General features: G+C 38.8%; 1 protein-coding gene across 3 annotated transcripts in view; it reads right to left on the reverse strand.

The window, feature by feature from the left end:
* Positions 1–1,414: 1,414 nt before the first annotated feature.
* LOC103713200 (putative 3,4-dihydroxy-2-butanone kinase) overlaps positions 1,415–18,060 on the reverse strand; it is a 35,804-nt gene continuing 19,158 nt past the window's right edge. For all 3 annotated transcript variants that reach the window (XM_008800034.4, XM_088701788.1, XM_088701789.1), the window contains 11 exons: positions 15,265–15,320; positions 10,043–10,173; positions 9,879–9,971; positions 9,341–9,405; positions 3,957–4,100; positions 3,821–3,864; positions 2,833–2,916; positions 2,593–2,660; positions 2,384–2,496; positions 2,194–2,289; positions 1,415–1,769 (listed from right to left, as the gene is read on the reverse strand). In XM_008800034.4, the coding sequence (XP_008798256.3) occupies positions 1,638–1,769; positions 2,194–2,289; positions 2,384–2,496; positions 2,593–2,660; positions 2,833–2,916; positions 3,821–3,864; positions 3,957–4,100; positions 9,341–9,405; positions 9,879–9,971; positions 10,043–10,173; positions 15,265–15,320 (1,026 nt within the window). In that variant the 3' untranslated portion in view covers positions 1,415–1,637. The remainder of the gene's footprint in view (positions 1,770–2,193; positions 2,290–2,383; positions 2,497–2,592; positions 2,661–2,832; positions 2,917–3,820; positions 3,865–3,956; positions 4,101–9,340; positions 9,406–9,878; positions 9,972–10,042; positions 10,174–15,264; positions 15,321–18,060) is intronic.

Here is an 18,060-nt window from a genome sequence, read left to right on the forward strand (position 1 = left end):
GATAATATAAGATATGATTATAATAATAATATTATAATATGTAATTCAAAATATAAAAGATAATATATGAGATTATATTATATTCTATTATATGATTATATTATTATTATATATAACAATATTTAATAATAATATAATATAATCTATTATTTGATTAGATTCTAATCCATTATATTATACTATATTATTATGTTATGTTACAATATTATTATATTATATATTATGTTATAATTATAATAATATTATATTTCATTATAGTAATATAGTATTATTAATAATTTATTACTATATCATATCATATTATGTTATATTACTATACTATAGTATTCAATATTATATTGCGCTATATTATAATAATATTATACAAAATAATAATTTTTAATATATAATAATATGTAATATTATATTGTATTATACTTCACTATACAATACTATGCAATATACTTTATTGTCATTTTATTATACTAAAAATATTTTTTTATTTTGATTACCAGAGATATGTTAAAACTTCACGGCACTTTACAAATATAGTTACCAAACAGCAAATAACTTTTTTATAAAAACTTTTCTCAAAAATTTTATTTCTAAAAGCTTTTAAAAGCTCTATTATCAACAGCAATTTTAAATAAAATCTTATTTGGCTAAACATAGCAAATATAAGATATTGTTTTACTACTATACCGAGGTTACCGATATATTCGGATGCTACCCGGTCCTGACTTGGAGTGAAAAAGGATGTCTTCCAATCACCATACCAGGACCGTAGATGATTAGACCTCAATCACTACCAGAGAAGAGGGTGCCAACAGATTTGAGTCCGCTCCAATCCCGACTTGGACTAGAGAGAGAGAGAGAGAGAGAGAGAGAGAGAGAGAGAGAGAGCCTGTCTTCCAATCACAACCACCTATGTTCAGATATTCTCCTGCTAGCATACCAAAGGGGCCAACAGACTTGGATGCTCGCTGGTTCCATTATCATTTCCGCAACCATCAAAGAAAGTCCCAACAGATTCGAATCCTCTCCATTCCCAACGTGGACCAGAGAGAACCTGTCCTCCAATTACAAACGCACATCTGCCATGTGAATAGAACCCACAAGATGCTGTCTCACGTGCAACGACAAGCCTTAATCTAAACATGACCACCGTACAAGCCCTTCCAAGTCCAGTCCAAGTCGATAATCGAAACGATCCCAATCCGGCTGAGTTGGCATAGTCTTCAAGGTTATTACCAAGGACCAATGCAATTGGCAAAGTCTTAAAGATTGATATCACGGAAGTAGATTCTCAACCTAGCCCTCACCTATATTTTGGATAGGATTTCTTTTATCTTAGTTCTCAAAAGAATAAAAAATCCCATCAGGAAAAAAAAATACAACAGTATCATAGTTTTAACAGGATCCTAACAACTATATATTTAATTGCAAACCCCAAATTTAAATCTTTATTATCATATTGGACTATCATAATGGCATCTCACAGTATATTACACTAGCCAGCCACCGGACAAGACAAAACTCAGCTTTCTCAGCTCATGCATGCACAAGCGGAAAACAAATGATCTGAAAATGGAAAATTTGTGAAGAACCGCACTGTAAGGTATGATATTGATATTCTGAAGTAATGCCCATAGTTACTGTTAGCTCGGTGACGGCTGCAATTTATCCTTGACAGCAAGCGCTGCTGCTGTATACCATGTTGCTGCAGCCATTGCTCCAGGGTCAGGAACCAAAGCTTGAAGATCAGCAGCTACGTAAGTGGATCGACCAGCCTGCAGTTAACATGTAAGATGAAATGCTTGCGGATGCTCATATAATTCATAGCAAGCACTGTGAGTTTGTAGACTGCCACATGAAGAACTAATTTCATAAACCATTGTTATCTTTGAGTGATGCTTTTGATGAAATGATCTTTAAACTTTGATGGATGCTTCATGTGGTGCACCAAAATCATAGTTCTCACCTCATTATTAAATGCAATGGCCAAATGACTAAAAGCATGGGATCAAAATTCAACAGTATATGGACCCTTTTTTTCTGTACAAGTATATGGGCCTTGTCATAAAGAGTCTTGATAGATGCTAGCAGAGGTCAAGTTTGCTGGTGTATTCAGTGCACACTGATGTTCGTTCATGATGCACGTTAGTCATGCATAAAATTCAACAAAATCCAAAAACATAAAGAAACTTGAATTACTTGTGCATGCATGTCTTTTGTTGACTCTGCCCCATTCATAGCTGCTTCAGATGACAGGAGAAAAGCTGTCAATGGATCATCCCCTGCATCCAGCTTCTGTTCATGAAAAAGAAAAAAAAGCATTACTTATGTTAGAGAAGAAAGCTAGGGAAAAAAAGAGGAGGGGGGGTTGAAGCGAACTTTTGCTTACCTCCTTTAGAACTGTTAATGCTGGAATTAGAGCATCCAACATTGTGCGGTAGCCTGCACTGGCACCACCATATTTGCTGACTGCGGCAATTGATGCCTCCAGAGCACTGGCCCCTAGAATTAAAGGAAGGATGACAATTCCAACCAGTTACAAAGAAGAATATTTCCCATGATTCCCATCATAAGTATAAACAAAGAGCATCACCATACATTGTTTTGATGTGACAATTGGGCTTCCCTTCAAGCTTGTGTATGCAGCCTTGCAGAATATGTCATATCTGTTGACCCATAAATCAAAGCATTACTCCTACAAGAATATTGAAATCATGATGCTGATGAAACAAGCAGGAAACCACAAAATTATTTATTTCGACATCATAAATTACTGGGGCTAATAGTAAGCCTATATTTCAAGGTAAGACTGAAAAGGAGATAAGATGGATGAAGTACAAAATCCCACTAGTTCCACCCATCACCCTTCGGATTGAGGCCCCAATCTCATTTACAGTTTCCGCAGCATCATTCAGAGGGTAACTGCAAAGCAGAAACCTCTGCTTAGTGATCAAAAGAAGATTGAAAACTCCATCGGAGTTATTAGATAATCTAGAAATTAAATCATTTTTACAACCAAATCACCATCATAAATAAGTGGGTTTCACATTACTGTCTCAAGTAGGAATTACAAATGCTTATTAAAGCATGAACCTTTATAATGTGCTCTTTCTGCTGATGACACCAATTTGAAAAAAAAAAACCTATTGATTAAGATCAATAGCTTGACTGCAAGACAGATATCCATATATTTGACGTAATACTCAGACTTGATTGAGAAAGATATTCATTAAAAAATGGTAACTCAGCCAACAGGTTAGGCGGCTGGAGACTGATGTCCTCAGCTTTGTTCGTACAGTGGTTAAAATTGATATCTGAATCTTCGCTTATCATAAAATTTTCAGAAAACAGAATTACCAGCTCAAAAGTCATGCTGCTTATCCAACTTATATTTAACTCAGAATGTCAATGGCTAGGATTATCCTCCTAGGCTTGCCTTCCTCTGGCTGTATGTGTTTTCTCACCTAACAGTTCGGGAAGCCATCTAAATGCATCATATGCTAGTTCAAGTATAAATCTTCCAGAAGTAGATGCTGAAGTTAAATCTACAATTGGAATGAAAAGTTAGTATCATATGATAAAGTTAAATCTTCCAAAACTAAACAATGGATGGCTCAAGAATTAACATATTATCATCAGAACTTGACATCAAAACAAGTTTGCGGGAAAAAAGAGACAACACCATGAAATTTGTGTCGTGGTTGTGACAGGGCTTTGAAATCAACAGAACGAAGCACATGTATTGCACCAGACATGAGTGCATGCATAAAATGAAATTTGGTAAACCCTACTGTTCATATGAAAATTAATTAGAAGTGATCTTTACCATTTCTTCATGTCTTCAAGAACAGCTGTAGCACCTCTATACATCTGTAAAAGACATACATAGCATAATCATGAGCGATAAGAGACGAACCATAGTTATATGAACTTCAGTGATGTGATTTGAGAAATGAACTCACAGTAGTTCCACAATCACCATCACCCACTTTACTATCCCACTCATTTAACTCGTCCCGAAGATTGATGATTTCATTTGCAGCTGCTTGAATAGCAGCCTCCAGTATGCAGCCTTGTTCATTTAGCTCTTGTGGTCGAGTGAATGCCTGCCGAAGAATAGATAAGTAGGTATAACCAAAAAGGAGCTGTCTGAGCAACATGAAATGGATAATATGACCATAATATGCATAACACAAATATACCTTGATGCGGAAAAGTTTTCTAGTAATGAAAGAAAAGGTTAAGGTTACTTATCAAACAAAGTAGTCTCATCAGCGGTATACAAGAAAAATAAAAAACAAAGTTTCAGTTTCATAATCTTCATCCTAATCAAAAAAAATTATTAATTTTATAAGTAGGCATTTCTTGGCTACCATTACAATCCTGAAACTATGTGTCTCTGTGTCTGTGTGTGAGTGAATGAGAGAGAGAGAGAGAGAGAGAGAGATGAATTTTAATTGTTGATCACTTGATCTTCCTAAGACAAATTTTGGATCCTTTGTTCTTTGCAAGAGCTAATTGCAAGTTCAATTCTAAGAATCTTGAGAATCCCTTATCATCCCACTTAAAGAGTTAAACAAATTATTTGCACTTGATGCAAGAGCAGATCATTTGTTCTTTCTGCATGAGTCCCACCTCGTCACACACAAAAAAAATCAGGTTTGTATTCTTAATATGTTTTTAAGAAAATGCTGCCTTGTGATATTATAAGATAAAATCTGAAGTCATATTATATGCAGAGACACCCTTCACCACCAACAACAGAATCACTCATCATCTCAGTTTTCATTTAAGAAATTGCCAACTCATTTTCAATGAGAAAGCAATACCACCCACAGAGGATTATCCTGATTTCCTCCATTACAAGTCACTGACGTCAAGAGTCTAAGCTTCAACTACAAACACAGTATCCCATCTAAAACACAGCCATCACTCTGACTGAAGTTCTTGGTGAATTGCTGAAGAAACTTTCCAGAGACCTAAAAACAACTACTCTTATATATGAAAAACATTTACATCGTATGGAGACACACTACATTTCATGAACTTTTTAACATCTCATTTTTCATTTAGGACTGAGTTCAGTATTACTTAACATATGATAAAGTTGAACCACAGATAGAGGATATCACTCTATGGTTTTCCTCAGTAGACCATTATCAAATGTAATTTTCATACCTTGCTTCAATTTTGAACAGAGTCTCATCCAAAACTTTCCCATTTCCCTGACTGAAGTTTTTGGTGCACACAGCAAGAAACTTTCGGACTTGAAAATATATAAATGGAAAAAAAAAAATCTGCATATTCTCGATTTCTTGCACCAGCCTGTCACTGTTAAGCAACATAAAAGACAAAAATACACTATATATCAAGGATTCAAATACTGCAATGCGGGGCTATCCTAGTTTTCTCATTAAACAGTATGCCCCACATGCATTCCCGACACTCGAGATTGAGTGGCATCCCACGCGAGTTCGTGGACTGCAAGGGGGTAAAAATGGGCATCAAATCCATGGATAAACCACATAACCTCATATATGGTGCACAAATGCTAGTTTATATTAGGGGTGGCAATCGGGTCGGATCAGGCATAAACAGGTCGGGTCAGATACAAATCGGGTCAAAAAATTATAAACCTGAACCCCACCTGTTTATTAAACAGGTCAGGAATTACAACTTGAATCCGACCTGTTTAATAAACAGGTCACCTGACCCGACCCGTTTAAGACCCGTTTAAGAAAAAAAAAAAGATGGGGGCCGGCGGGATGGGAGGGGAAGAGACGAGAGAGAGAGAGAGAGAGAGAGAGGAGGAGGAGGAGGAGGAGAGACCAAGAGAGAGAGAGGAGGAGAGACCGAGAGAGAGAGGCAGAAGGGTAAAGGAGAAAAAAAATATTAACTGCTTATCTTCTTCCCTGATCGGCCTCACTCGCCACGGCTGCGCCCGAGCCGCCACCCCGCACCGCCCGCGGCCTCCTGCGCCCGAGCCGCCACCCCGCACCGCCCGCAACCTCCGCCTTGCCGCGTCGCAGCCGGAGCTTCACCAGTCGAACCACTGCCTCAAGATCTGCCGTGATGGCCGCTGTGCCGCCGTTGCAGCGCCATACCGAGCCACCACCGCTGAGCGCCGCTGCCTCCATCGAGCGTTGCCGCTTCTACCGCTCCGCAGCTCGGATCCAGCGCCCCCTCGCCTTCCCGATCGAGCGCCGCTTCTACCGCTCCGCAGCTCGGATCCAACGCCCCCTCGCCTTCCCGATCGGACGATCCACCGCCTTATCCAAGCCGCTCGCCTTTCCGATCGGGACTCATGATTTCTTTCGACAAGAGAGGGAGAGCCGAAGAGGTGGGAGGCGAGGGGGATTCAACGGAGAGAGAGAGAGAGAGAGCCAGGTCCATGGAGGGTTCAACGCGACAAAGGGAGAGATGAGGAGGTTCCCTGACGGCCTGACGAAGGGAGAGATGAGGGTTCAACGCGACGAAGGGAGAGATGAGGGTTCAACGCGACGGCCTGACAACCTGACCCCGTCCCATCTCATTAAATCACGCTGGACCTATGGGCTAAGCAACCTGTGGGCTGTGGAGATAGGTAGTAAACAACAGCTATTGCTTTTCTTTGGGCCGGGGCTTGGGCCGGCCCTGTTTGATCCAATCCAACCCATATATTAAACAGGTTAAACGGGTCAGACATTTAAAATATGTATCCGATCCAATTAATAAACAGGTTAAACGGGTCAACCTGTTTATGACCCGAACCTGTTTAGGCCAAACCCGACCCTGTTTATGGCGGGTCGAACACGGGTCGGGTTGGCGGGTCGGGTCATATTTTGCCACCCCTAGTTTATATTGGGCTGGGTATTCAAGGGCAAAACCCCAAATCTCCCTCTCCTCCTTTAGCCATTGCCGCTCCCTAGCCCTTCTCTCTCTCTCTCTCCCCCCCTCTCTCCTCCTTTAGCCATTGCCACTCCCCATCCCTTCTCTCTCTCCCTCGCCCCCTAAAAAAACAAAAGAAAACTCCCCCTCTCCTCATGCACTAATTGCCTGCCCCTTCTTGGCCCGAAGGAGGAAGGCAATGGCAAAGTGGCGCATGTAGCTCCTTAGACTTTTCCCCCGCAAACGCTACGAATCGGTGCACTAGAGGCCATTACCCCTCCGCCTCCTTCGGCACTGCCCCGCCGCCAACTCCAAAAACTGCCCTCCGCCTATGCTGCATCATTTCAGCATCCAAGTGCCCATACTAGTGCCAATATTTTGTTGTAATGGTATGGTACCGAAAATACTATCTCATTTCAACGGTATGTCAACACTTGCAATATATGTTATTAAGTTCCACTACTTACTATGCAACTGGAAGCTTTCTATTGTGGATGACCCAAAATATTTCACTTGGCTTACAAACATCCGTGCAAGACATGCAATGTCTAACAACATACACATGTATTTTTCTTTATCAAGAAAAATTTAGTTCTTTCTCCTTGGAGGCCCCATTTATATTCCCTGTCAAGCTGCATCCTATATCATACAACATGTCTAACAATTTTCTTATAGTCTTATATTCTAGATTCTGTATAGCCCATTATCAGATCTAGGTGCTAATATGAAAAACATAATCCGGTAGAAGTTTCCATTAGAGTTCGAACCTTGACGTCATTTCACTTGCTGACCAAATCGATGATCAGCGCACCAAGTTCAACCACAAATTTATTTTGCCTATCTTTATGCCAGGTTCTCAAACCATCCAAACTCTAACTGTAAACCGTTATTTTGGGTTTTTTCATGTCTCCAATTGCTTAACAGAATGAGAATAACTTCGGACCAAGGTACGCCATCTCGATATTGGGCCCCATACTAGTGCTATACCATCACTGTGTCAGTACGATATGGTACGCCCTATACCGCCCGGTTCGATACAGTATTGGGCCCCATACTAGTGCTATACTGTCATATACCTATCATCTGGTCCTGATCTGACATCTCCACATGCTTTGACCAATTCGTACTTTGTGACTTGTATGGCAATATACATGCATTACTAATAGGGCAAGTTTTATAAAATTTGAGATACCGGACATCTAAGTGGGTTTAGATATTGAATTTGAAATATTTTAGTTAAAAAATCTATTTGAGGAAATACAAAGGTGATTGAAAATTATCAGTTGATATGTTTGCATTGTATCAGCCCATATCTCAGGATTTTTCAGTTTATATCAACTAAGATAATCGGAGCCAAGATTTTCTATATATTGTATGAAGGGTTGTGAGATACCAATAGAAATCAAGATCTTGGGCAAGATGAAAACTTTGACAAGGTGCAATAGGGCATAAAGTTTTGAACCACAAGCTCCTGGTCCTTCCTATCTATACTTGGTCCAAAAAGGTGCCCTAGGCTGTGATAAAAGGAGTGACTAAAAATTTCCAAACCAAGACTTTTGTAACTTTTACAGACTAGATAATAGATGTAAAAGTGTAATATACATGATATGGAGGATGAAACAAAGCAAGATGACTTCGAATATAAATTTATTTAGTCAATCAGAGATGTTCCAGTACTAAATCAAAGGAATGCTTTTAAAAGATCCACCTAAACTTATCGTAGATCCATGGAACATCATAACACAATGACTTAAATACTCAGGTTACAGTACCAAAATGTATTACAACAGGATAAGATGACCTCCCATTAATCAACAGAACAATAGGCTATAAAAAATAAAGTGAGCTAACTGGAAAAAGGAAAAGGATATAATTATTCCTTCATCAACGAAGAATCATATATTTTCCTTTTTTCATCTTGAAGGAAATGCAAGATAGCCTAAGCGGAATAGTTAACTTCATATGCTCTTTTAAAAAAATATCCATGCTATTCTCCACTAGTTTGAACCCTAATAGCACTTGCAGCAAAAAATTGAAGAGCTATTAGAAACTGTTTATCTCAACAACTAATCATGACATGATACTAGTTCCTCAGTTTAAACAACCGATCAAGAAAATTCATCAATTGGACATCAACATCCTTGGTCCATTTAGATTGAAAGTCCAGAGGTTGTCCGAGCCTACAGAAATTTCTAATTTCAGTATATTTAGTCTATGGAAAGTTCGACAAACTAAAACTTTTACGTTTCTTATAATGTCAGGGATCAAAATCAGACAACTTCAACAGCATCTAATGCATTACACCATCAAGTTAAGTATCTTCCCCTGAAATTATTATAGAATACTCGATACAATTGTTATCGAATAATTAAAGACTTAAGGAAAATGTAGAAACCAAAGCAAGTACCATTCAATGACAGAAAATGTTACTCATTCTATGATGTGGAAATCAGCAGTGCAAAATGGATTTACTTCTAACCTCATTATTCCTTGATGAAGAAGATGGTGGCACTGGAACAGGAATTTTAGCTGGTGGGCGATCACCTACAGGTTAAAAAGTACATGAATCATCAACAACTCTTACAAAAAAACAAAAAACCAAATTAATATATTTCAGGTTTCGAAATTCGTATGAGCGGGTAGAATGATTTAATGCAAAAGAACTGAATGTTTTATGGTTATGATGTCTCAATCACATTTATCTCAAAGCAAGGATTTTGTAAAAATAAAATTATATCGATCAAGATAGTTAAGACAACTTGAACATACCACCAAGCTAAAAGCACTAATAAAACATGCAAGGGCTAAAAGCACTATAAAAGCATGCAAAAAACAAAGCGTATCCAAGCATAATTTAAGCCCTTTTATCTAAAAGAACAACATGCCATGCATTGTACAAACACGTACGCATAGAGACATACACAGACATACAGACACACAGAAAGAGAGAGAGAGAGAGAGAGAGATAGAGATATATATATATAGAGAGAGAGAGTTTCCTTATTCATATTTGTTACCTTCAGCAGCAACAGGCCAGTATGGAGCTTTAGTTGGGGCATCCAGACGCTGCAAAATTGCTGGTTCTGCCTTCATAACAGTTATGGAGAAACCTGCATAAACAGTTTATGATTCAGCCAGCATGACTAATGTAAGTGCACCAAAGCCTCTTGCATGAACCGACCAGCCATATCTAGAGAAGTCATGAAAGATCCAGTATAAACTCTGTCAACAGCCAGTCCATACTCCAGTTGTAGCTCTGGAACTGCCTTTCTTGCTGCAATCATCAGCTCCATTATCGGAGTGGCGCCCAATCTGTATTATAACAAATTAAATCAAGCAATATTTTCATGGGGTTAATCAAAGATGTTAAGATGCCCACCTAGTCAATAAGCAATAGATAAGGTCAAGGAATGAGTTATTACTTTTTATACTTGTTAGAGAGTGTCCTTACTCCTTGAAGCATGAAGGAGTGAGAATTGAAAGAGATTCATTTTTATTATATAGAAAGGGTTTGCATGATGCACTGATACTCTATTTCATCACTACCATGAAAAATTTTGTTTCAACTTTTCAAATGCTATTGTTTTATCAACAAACTTTGAGAAAATATAAATAACTTGACAAGGTTTAGTAGATTTATAAATGAAATACATATTTTTAAACAAGCATCTTCACACTGTGCATATTATACTTATTCAAACAAAATCATGAATAAAGATAACAATGCGAGGATGCGTCAACATATTAATCAAGTATCCAAAAAGCTGGACTAAGATCTGCCGAACCAGGCCAAACCGCCCAGTTCAGGCAATACCGAACCGACCCGGTTGTAAACCAAGTCGGTTCGCTAATAGAAAACGGTTCTGGCCCATACGGGTCGGAACCGTAATGAGACCGACCGAAACCGGTCTTTTTCGAGCCGAAACCAGACGGTTCTGACCGGTTCGACGCCGATGCCAGTAAAATTCGCACCAAGTCAAGTATATTGCCACAGTGCGAGTGTTGTGGCAATCATGCCACAGTGGCCTACTGGGGGTTTTAAAAGCTCCTTCAACGGCATTGGAAGGGCCCGAGAAGGCCTTCCCAACGGTGAGTTGCCATAGTGCCAGAGCTTCCTCTGTCCAAAAAATTCATAAACAACACCGATTCAGACTATTAGAAGGAAGAACCGAGACTAAATAATGTGTGCTTTCTCTCTCCTATCTCCTTACTTTTTGGGGAGCTTAAAAAAATAGATCAAATATTGCAAAATAAAATAAGATCATGCCAATTTTTTGAATTTGGGCTTGATTTTTTATATGTTGTAAATCAATGGACGATGTACCCACTGACATAAAAATTTTATTTTTCAAATTTTATATAATTTTTAAAAATTAAAATTATATTTTTGGATTAAAAAAATAAAATTTTTAAAATAAAAAAAGGTAAAATCAAAAACGTATTTAGGAGCATGCAAGCTACTCTATATAAAAACTTGGTACCCATTCATTCAAGTTTTGATGTGATCACGCGCATAGTAGTCTAGGCCTAAATTTGGAACAAATTGATAAATAAGTAGCCTTTTATGTATGCCCGAGGGCCTAAAAAATTATATGTAGCATCCATTGTTAGATTCTACATGAATATGAGCTAAAATTATTTTTAAAAATATTAATATTTAAAAATTTTACATATAAAAATAATTTAAAATATAAAATTAATACAAAAAATTATGAAAAATTAATAGTACATATTACATAATTCAAAAGTAATTTCTAAGGTAGAAATCATAATTTTTTAAATTTATGATATATATAAATATTTTTTTAAATAAAAATTATTAAAAATATATAAATAAATAAATAAATTAGGGTTATATATTAGATAAGTTAAATGTATTTTCTAAGGTAAAAAAAATTATCGTCGTTGTATTAATATTTTGCTAATTTTAAATAATTAATAAACTGACGTACTTAATCGATCCGGTGTAGGAATAGAACCATTAAGAAAAAAGGATCCAAAGCGTGATATTGGCTGGAAGCATGGGCAAATGCTCTCGAGCCGGCACTATTGGTAGTGCAACTGGTGCAACCTAGAGTTCAGGAGATAAGCTTGATCCGAAAGTTGCGGCCCTATATCTAGAAAAGGTAACTTAACTTAAGTGATGTGTAAGTTAACTGGTATTTTCTATTACTAACATGGTACATCACGGTTCTTTTTCATAGACCAAATTATTTAGAGAAGGCAGTGACAGCTTTGGACAGTGAACAACTGTCGTGAGTAAAACGAGGATGAATCCAGATATGTTACACATCAGGTGGACATTCATATGGCGTTAGATGGTTACTAATATGGTACTATCTTATATCTATTTTTCTTCAATATTTTTGCACCTGAATGGTATATTTATTTTGAGCTGTTCACGAAAAATCTTAAGAGGGTAGCTATCCGGATCCTTTCTTAGACGGTCTCCTCGAGTGGCAAGTAAAGAAACCATTTGACACAAAAACGCCTCAACGACCTTGTATATGTCCATTACAATCTGAGGTTAAGGCTAAAATATTCAGAAGAAAGTGGAGCTCAAGTATACAGATCTGATCCATAATGCTTTCGTTGATGATGAGGATGATCCTATAATCGAATGGCTTATGGGCAGGCAACAGGAGCCGGAGCTTGACGAGCCCAGATCGCCTCCACGACCAGCCAGCTTCGTAGCTCGCGAGGCTAAGGTCGATGCAGGGCAATGGGTTAAGCGCAATATTCCACGCATTCATACAACTGATCAGCCACAACCATAGGGGAGCCAGTCACCACATGACTCGTCCGAAACATTCTCTCAGAGATATGATCGAGAGATGCTCAAACAAGGCCACTACACTACCCAATCGACTTGGTTAGAAGGGCGAGGCCAGGTAGAGGGGCACGAAGGATAAGCACCAAAAAGAAAAACAAAAGGCACCTGCACCCCCAATGAAAAGTGTCGAGTCCTCGAGCAGCAGCGATGATGACAATTTTGGTGGTCATGGATCTACTGGCCATGGAGAAAGTGGAGAACAGAAGATCACTATTTATAAGACAGTCATGGGGTGGTCTTCGACACACTGTTGAGTTCTAATTTACACATGTTACACAGGATAGGAACCACGATGCACGATCTAGTAGAGCCCGCGAGGATACGATTGTATATAGGAGACGAGCTCCTCGAGATCATTCAAGAGCACAATACAACTGCAGATGACCTCACACATGGAGTACAATCCATAGACGTATTATGTTCGGAGTTGTATACTGGATTCTATTATCCGTAGCCACATGCAGCCTATGACCTATACGGATATGGATATGAATATGGTGCGTTTAAGGCATTTTTCGATGACTACTACACAGCCGTATAATCAGCCGTCTTGCAGCCCGGAGCATCTCACGGATCGTATTTTGTTACCGGCATATTCGGATGGGCCCCTCCACAGCTGTATAATCAGCCATCTTGGAGCCAGAGCTTCGGCAAAAAATCCGACTGCTTATAACCCGACGCGCGTTTCTTATGGGATGAACGTACAAGACTACAACACCACTTGGTTAGAGGAGTGGATTGATGTGCCTCCTAACTATACTTATGATTCGGATATCTACGAAAGCCATCGCCACTCAACCCGATTTTAGATATCGCCATGTATATTGTACTTTAAATGTATATAACTGATTGTATTATTTTATATTTTTCACGTCACTACTTAAATTGAGGATATTTTATGTTGTTTATTTTATGATTTGCATCATTTTAAAGCAATAAAATGCATCATGCAGGTTAAACCAGAATCATAAAAATATTAAAAAATATAAAAAAATCAAAAAATAAATAAATTAGACTTAAATTCATAAAAAAAGTTTGAAAAGAGCGATTATCAATTAAATTTTTTGAGAACTACAAAAAAAAATAGAGCATGCCAGTTCACGTGCCGGTCCGTGAACCAGCACGCCCTACTAGTTCGATTCGGTACCGAAGCGGTACCAAACCATGCTGGGCGCCGACCGGTACGGATTTCGGTAAAATTGATGTTACTAGAGATGCTATTGATTAGTCTTATGCATGACTATGTTTTTAACTGCAATAATAAGTTATCAACAATTATCAAAGCACTGGTCACGTAACCTCTTTCTGTAACTAGATGTTATAATCATTACATCATGGCTGTCATTGGTTAACATAATGATGACAACCTATTATTGCAGGTCAAGGGAGTCGATTACGACAAAGTGTTTGTCATTATACATTTGCTTGCCCAGTTAGAAGATTCCAGCTACTACGTTTCAACCTAATGCTCTTGAAATTTCTTTTTAGTTATAAAAAGGGAACATTGCTTAAACACTCCCTCCCCTTAAGTTTAAAAAGTTTCAAAGTGGTCACTGAAGTTAGTTAAATGGTTCAATATAGTCCCAAAACCTATCCAACATCCAACACCATTAAGACGCCATTTTAAAGAACAATTTTGCCCTTATAAGAATGGTTTCTTTACCAAAAGATACCCTCTCTTATCCTCTTCTCATCTCTCCTTGCTCCTACCACCTTCTCTTCTAACACTTCTCTCTAAACTCCACTGTCCTCACCCCTCCTCTCTAACATGGTGCTACCCGAGCCCCATCCACTCCCACCACCTCCTCTTCCACCACGCCCTCCTCTTTGAATCCCATAGTCATCCTCATCCCTGCTCTCCATCAAACCTGGTCTCGAGCCCCTCCCATCACCTCCTCCTCTCCATCTAACGATTCTAACCTAGTCCCGAGCCCCTTCCATCACCTCCTCTTCCAACACCTCCTCCCCCACCTCTCAAAATCTTGCTGGCGTCCTTATCCCTCCTCTCCATCTAACCAAGTCCCAAGCCTCACCCAGTCCCACCACCTCCTCTTTCACGACCTCCACCTCCTCCTCTCTGTCCCTCCTCATCCCTCTCCATCTAAACCATTCCTCACAAAGGTATTTTAGTCCTAAAAATCTCACATGACCATCATATGATGGAATCCTGTGAGCCCAGGTATATAAATATGGATGGCAGGACCACATTGAACCGCTTAACTAACTTGAATGACCACTCTGAAACTTTTAAACTCAAAGGATACTAAAACTGGCCCTAAGTTGAGGGGGTGTCTGATTAATTTTTTCTCACACCATGCTCTCCTTGTAGCAATAAGAATTTATATTACAAAACTTGATATTGGTAAAAACATGTCTCACTTGTTATTTTAGTTGACCAATCTTTGTAAGGTGCTAGGCAAAGTAGTAGTAAAGTTTCATGGTGGCTGCACCAAAGAATCTTGCCCTAAGTAGCCCAATTTTTTTTTAAAAAAGAAATAAAAAGTTGACCAAGGCATAAAACTAATCAAAAAGTAAATCTAGAAAGATAAGAGTCATAAAACAGTACTTACCCATTAATCATGAGAACCACTCTGCTCCCCCGTGTGATAGGAACATATTGAGTTTCCTGCAAGCAATTGAACAATTGCATGTAGAAGATGATATAGTTTTTGTGAATGTAGAAAAATCATTTCTATTAATGCATAGCATTCTGACAATAGGAATTGTAGACATATGTTGCCACTGAAAGTATCTCTATTTGAACATATAAATTAAATATGCAGTGTGACTATAAAGAAACTCTACTGTTCATAATAACAAGTAGAGCAATCCAATTTTCGATAGAAATTTCCTGCCTAGAAGTTCCCACGAGCCGTGGTAATTGCCATAGAAGCACATTTCATTGTCGTTGTGGGTGCAGGACAGCATCTTGAAACAGTGCTTTGATCCTGATGCCGGAAGGTGTCAAATTTGGCTAACAATTTGGAGGAAGGGCATGCTGATGCAACCGACTGTGACGAGAGAGATCCCACCACGACACGTACAACACATGGTGCTACAACGGGCAGGTGGTTGTTAGAAAAGGAGCATGATGGGTTACTCTCTTCCAAGGCTAAAAACACTACCTTAACCTATCACCCTAAGGATACAACTCTCACATGCTAGCTCGCAAAACAGAAATCCACTAGAAAGAGAGAGAATAGAGAGAAGGGAATAATAATTCCCATAATAGAATTTTCACTAATCAATAATTCAAGAATCTTAAGTATGATTATAACAGGAGCCCTGAAAGCGTATTTATAAGTAATACAAGAGAAACCTATTTTTCTACTTTTCAATGTGAGATTTCAAATCCTATTCTAACTCGAAGAATTCTAACAATTAGCTTTCCTAATAACATCAAAAGTTCTCAAAAAAAATAAAATAAATCAAAACTCCCTAGAATTAACTAACATCAAACTTTCCAAACGAGACAAAACTAGCTTGGGTTCCGAGACCCATGCATTCCAGTCTCGCATCAGTATTGGCTCAAACCCACTTGCCTAGCAAGCCCTAAGCATGCCGGCATCATACTCCCCTGGTTGGAGAAGACTCGCCATCGAATCTAGGTCTTCTTGGCCTTCCTGATCTTCATAGTAAGGCGATCGGTTAGCTATGTTGAATGTTGCAGATACTCCATAGTCTCCAAAAAGTTTAATTTTATTATAAGCATTGTCATTAATACACTTCAAAATCTTGAAAGGACCATCTACATGACGAGATGACATTCTTAAAAGAGAATCGCTCTTGCCTCAAGTGCATCCAAACAAGATCACTTTCTTTGAAGACACAGGCTTCCCATGCTTGTTAGCATAACGCTGCTATTTCACTATTTGTCAAAGAATTCTATCGCGTACCTCTTCATGTAGCTCCATGATCTCCTTTACTTGTGCCCAAGAGGGTAGATTGCTAATAAATGTCGGGCATAAATGATGCTTCAGCCTTGAACCGGCAGACCTTTCTGCAAAACAAGCTTGGTGAGAGTAATTGTGTGTATAAGGATCACTGCTGAGTGTCGCGGCATGCTACATTTTCAAAATGCTTTATTTTCTTCAGCTAACACGTACTTGGACCTAAACTGTGGCCAACCATTATTGCCCTTCTGGCTGCTGGTATCAAAAGATCGTTGAAAAAATCGCATGTTCTGTTTTCCCCTTTGTGATGGTTCAGATCCCTGATCTCTCAAGTCAGGCATACCCAGAACTGTATCAAGCTGATTACTTATATGTGGAGAACTAGAGTTCAATAAGGGAGACTGCAAGCGAGAAAGTTGGGGCAGAGATGGCTACAACTATTGCAGTATGCTGTTGCGAAAGTAGCTGATGTAGAACATTGTGTGTCATGTTACGTGAAATATTTTGTGATTGAGGATTGATTATCCATTGTTCACATGCTTGCTGGATGATTTGCTGCTGCAATAATGGGCTGGTACTGTAGAACTACTGAGGTAATATATAAGGATGCTGGAGGTGAAATTATTGCTTTAGATAATCACTACCTTTGACATCTACCAGCAGCGTAGAATGCATTCCCTGTTGAACCCATGGGCCCATGCTAGGTCACTAAAAGTTTAAAGACTGAAGGCTTCGAACACCAGTACCTTCTGGATAACAAGACCACCATTGATATCTTTTTGATGCTACAATAGATCATCATTTTGTGAAGAATGCTGAATATGCTTTTGGCTCCTGCTTGAATATTCAAATGATACATAAGAAGTCTATGTCAAGAATTCTTCTAGCTGAGGGCTCTACATCATCATATAATCAATGGCTGAGGATGAAATTATAACAAAGGTCGAGAGATGTAGGAGTGCAGTAGAACGTTTATTGTAACTCTCAACAGATATTGGAGGAGGGATTGGAGGAAACAGTGCCAATGCTTCATCACATGTATTGTCAATCCATCGCCATAGCAGTTTATGTCCATCGTCAGGCTTTAAGCTGAATACTTCAGCAGCTCTTTCAACTTGTTGCGGTGTCCAAGAAGATGAAATAGAAAAAGAAGTCATATTCCACATACTTCACCTTGATATATTAACTCCTCTGTGCTTGGGCCTTCCTCGTCATACTTGTTTGACTGATCTTCTTCCTCCTCTTCTGTGCATGATTCTTCCTCCACCAAAGAGATTAGGTTTAGATTTGGGCTATCGGCAGCAATATGCCCAAACCCTTTATACTTGAAATACTTGCGGAGATTGGAGGCGATAGAACCAAAAAATGGGCGATTTATCTCTCTTCCTTTCCACTCTTAGCAAGCTGGGGTATATTCCGTCTGAAACCCACACTTGCAACGTTGTCATCTGGGGCGATTCATCAACAGGATCA

This window comes from Phoenix dactylifera, chromosome 7 (assembly GCF_051530095.1).
Source record: "Phoenix dactylifera cultivar Ajwa chromosome 7, Ajwa_hap1_PhDact_Kaust_v1.1, whole genome shotgun sequence".
In the NCBI taxonomy this organism is placed as follows: Eukaryota; Viridiplantae; Streptophyta; class Magnoliopsida; order Arecales; family Arecaceae; genus Phoenix; species Phoenix dactylifera.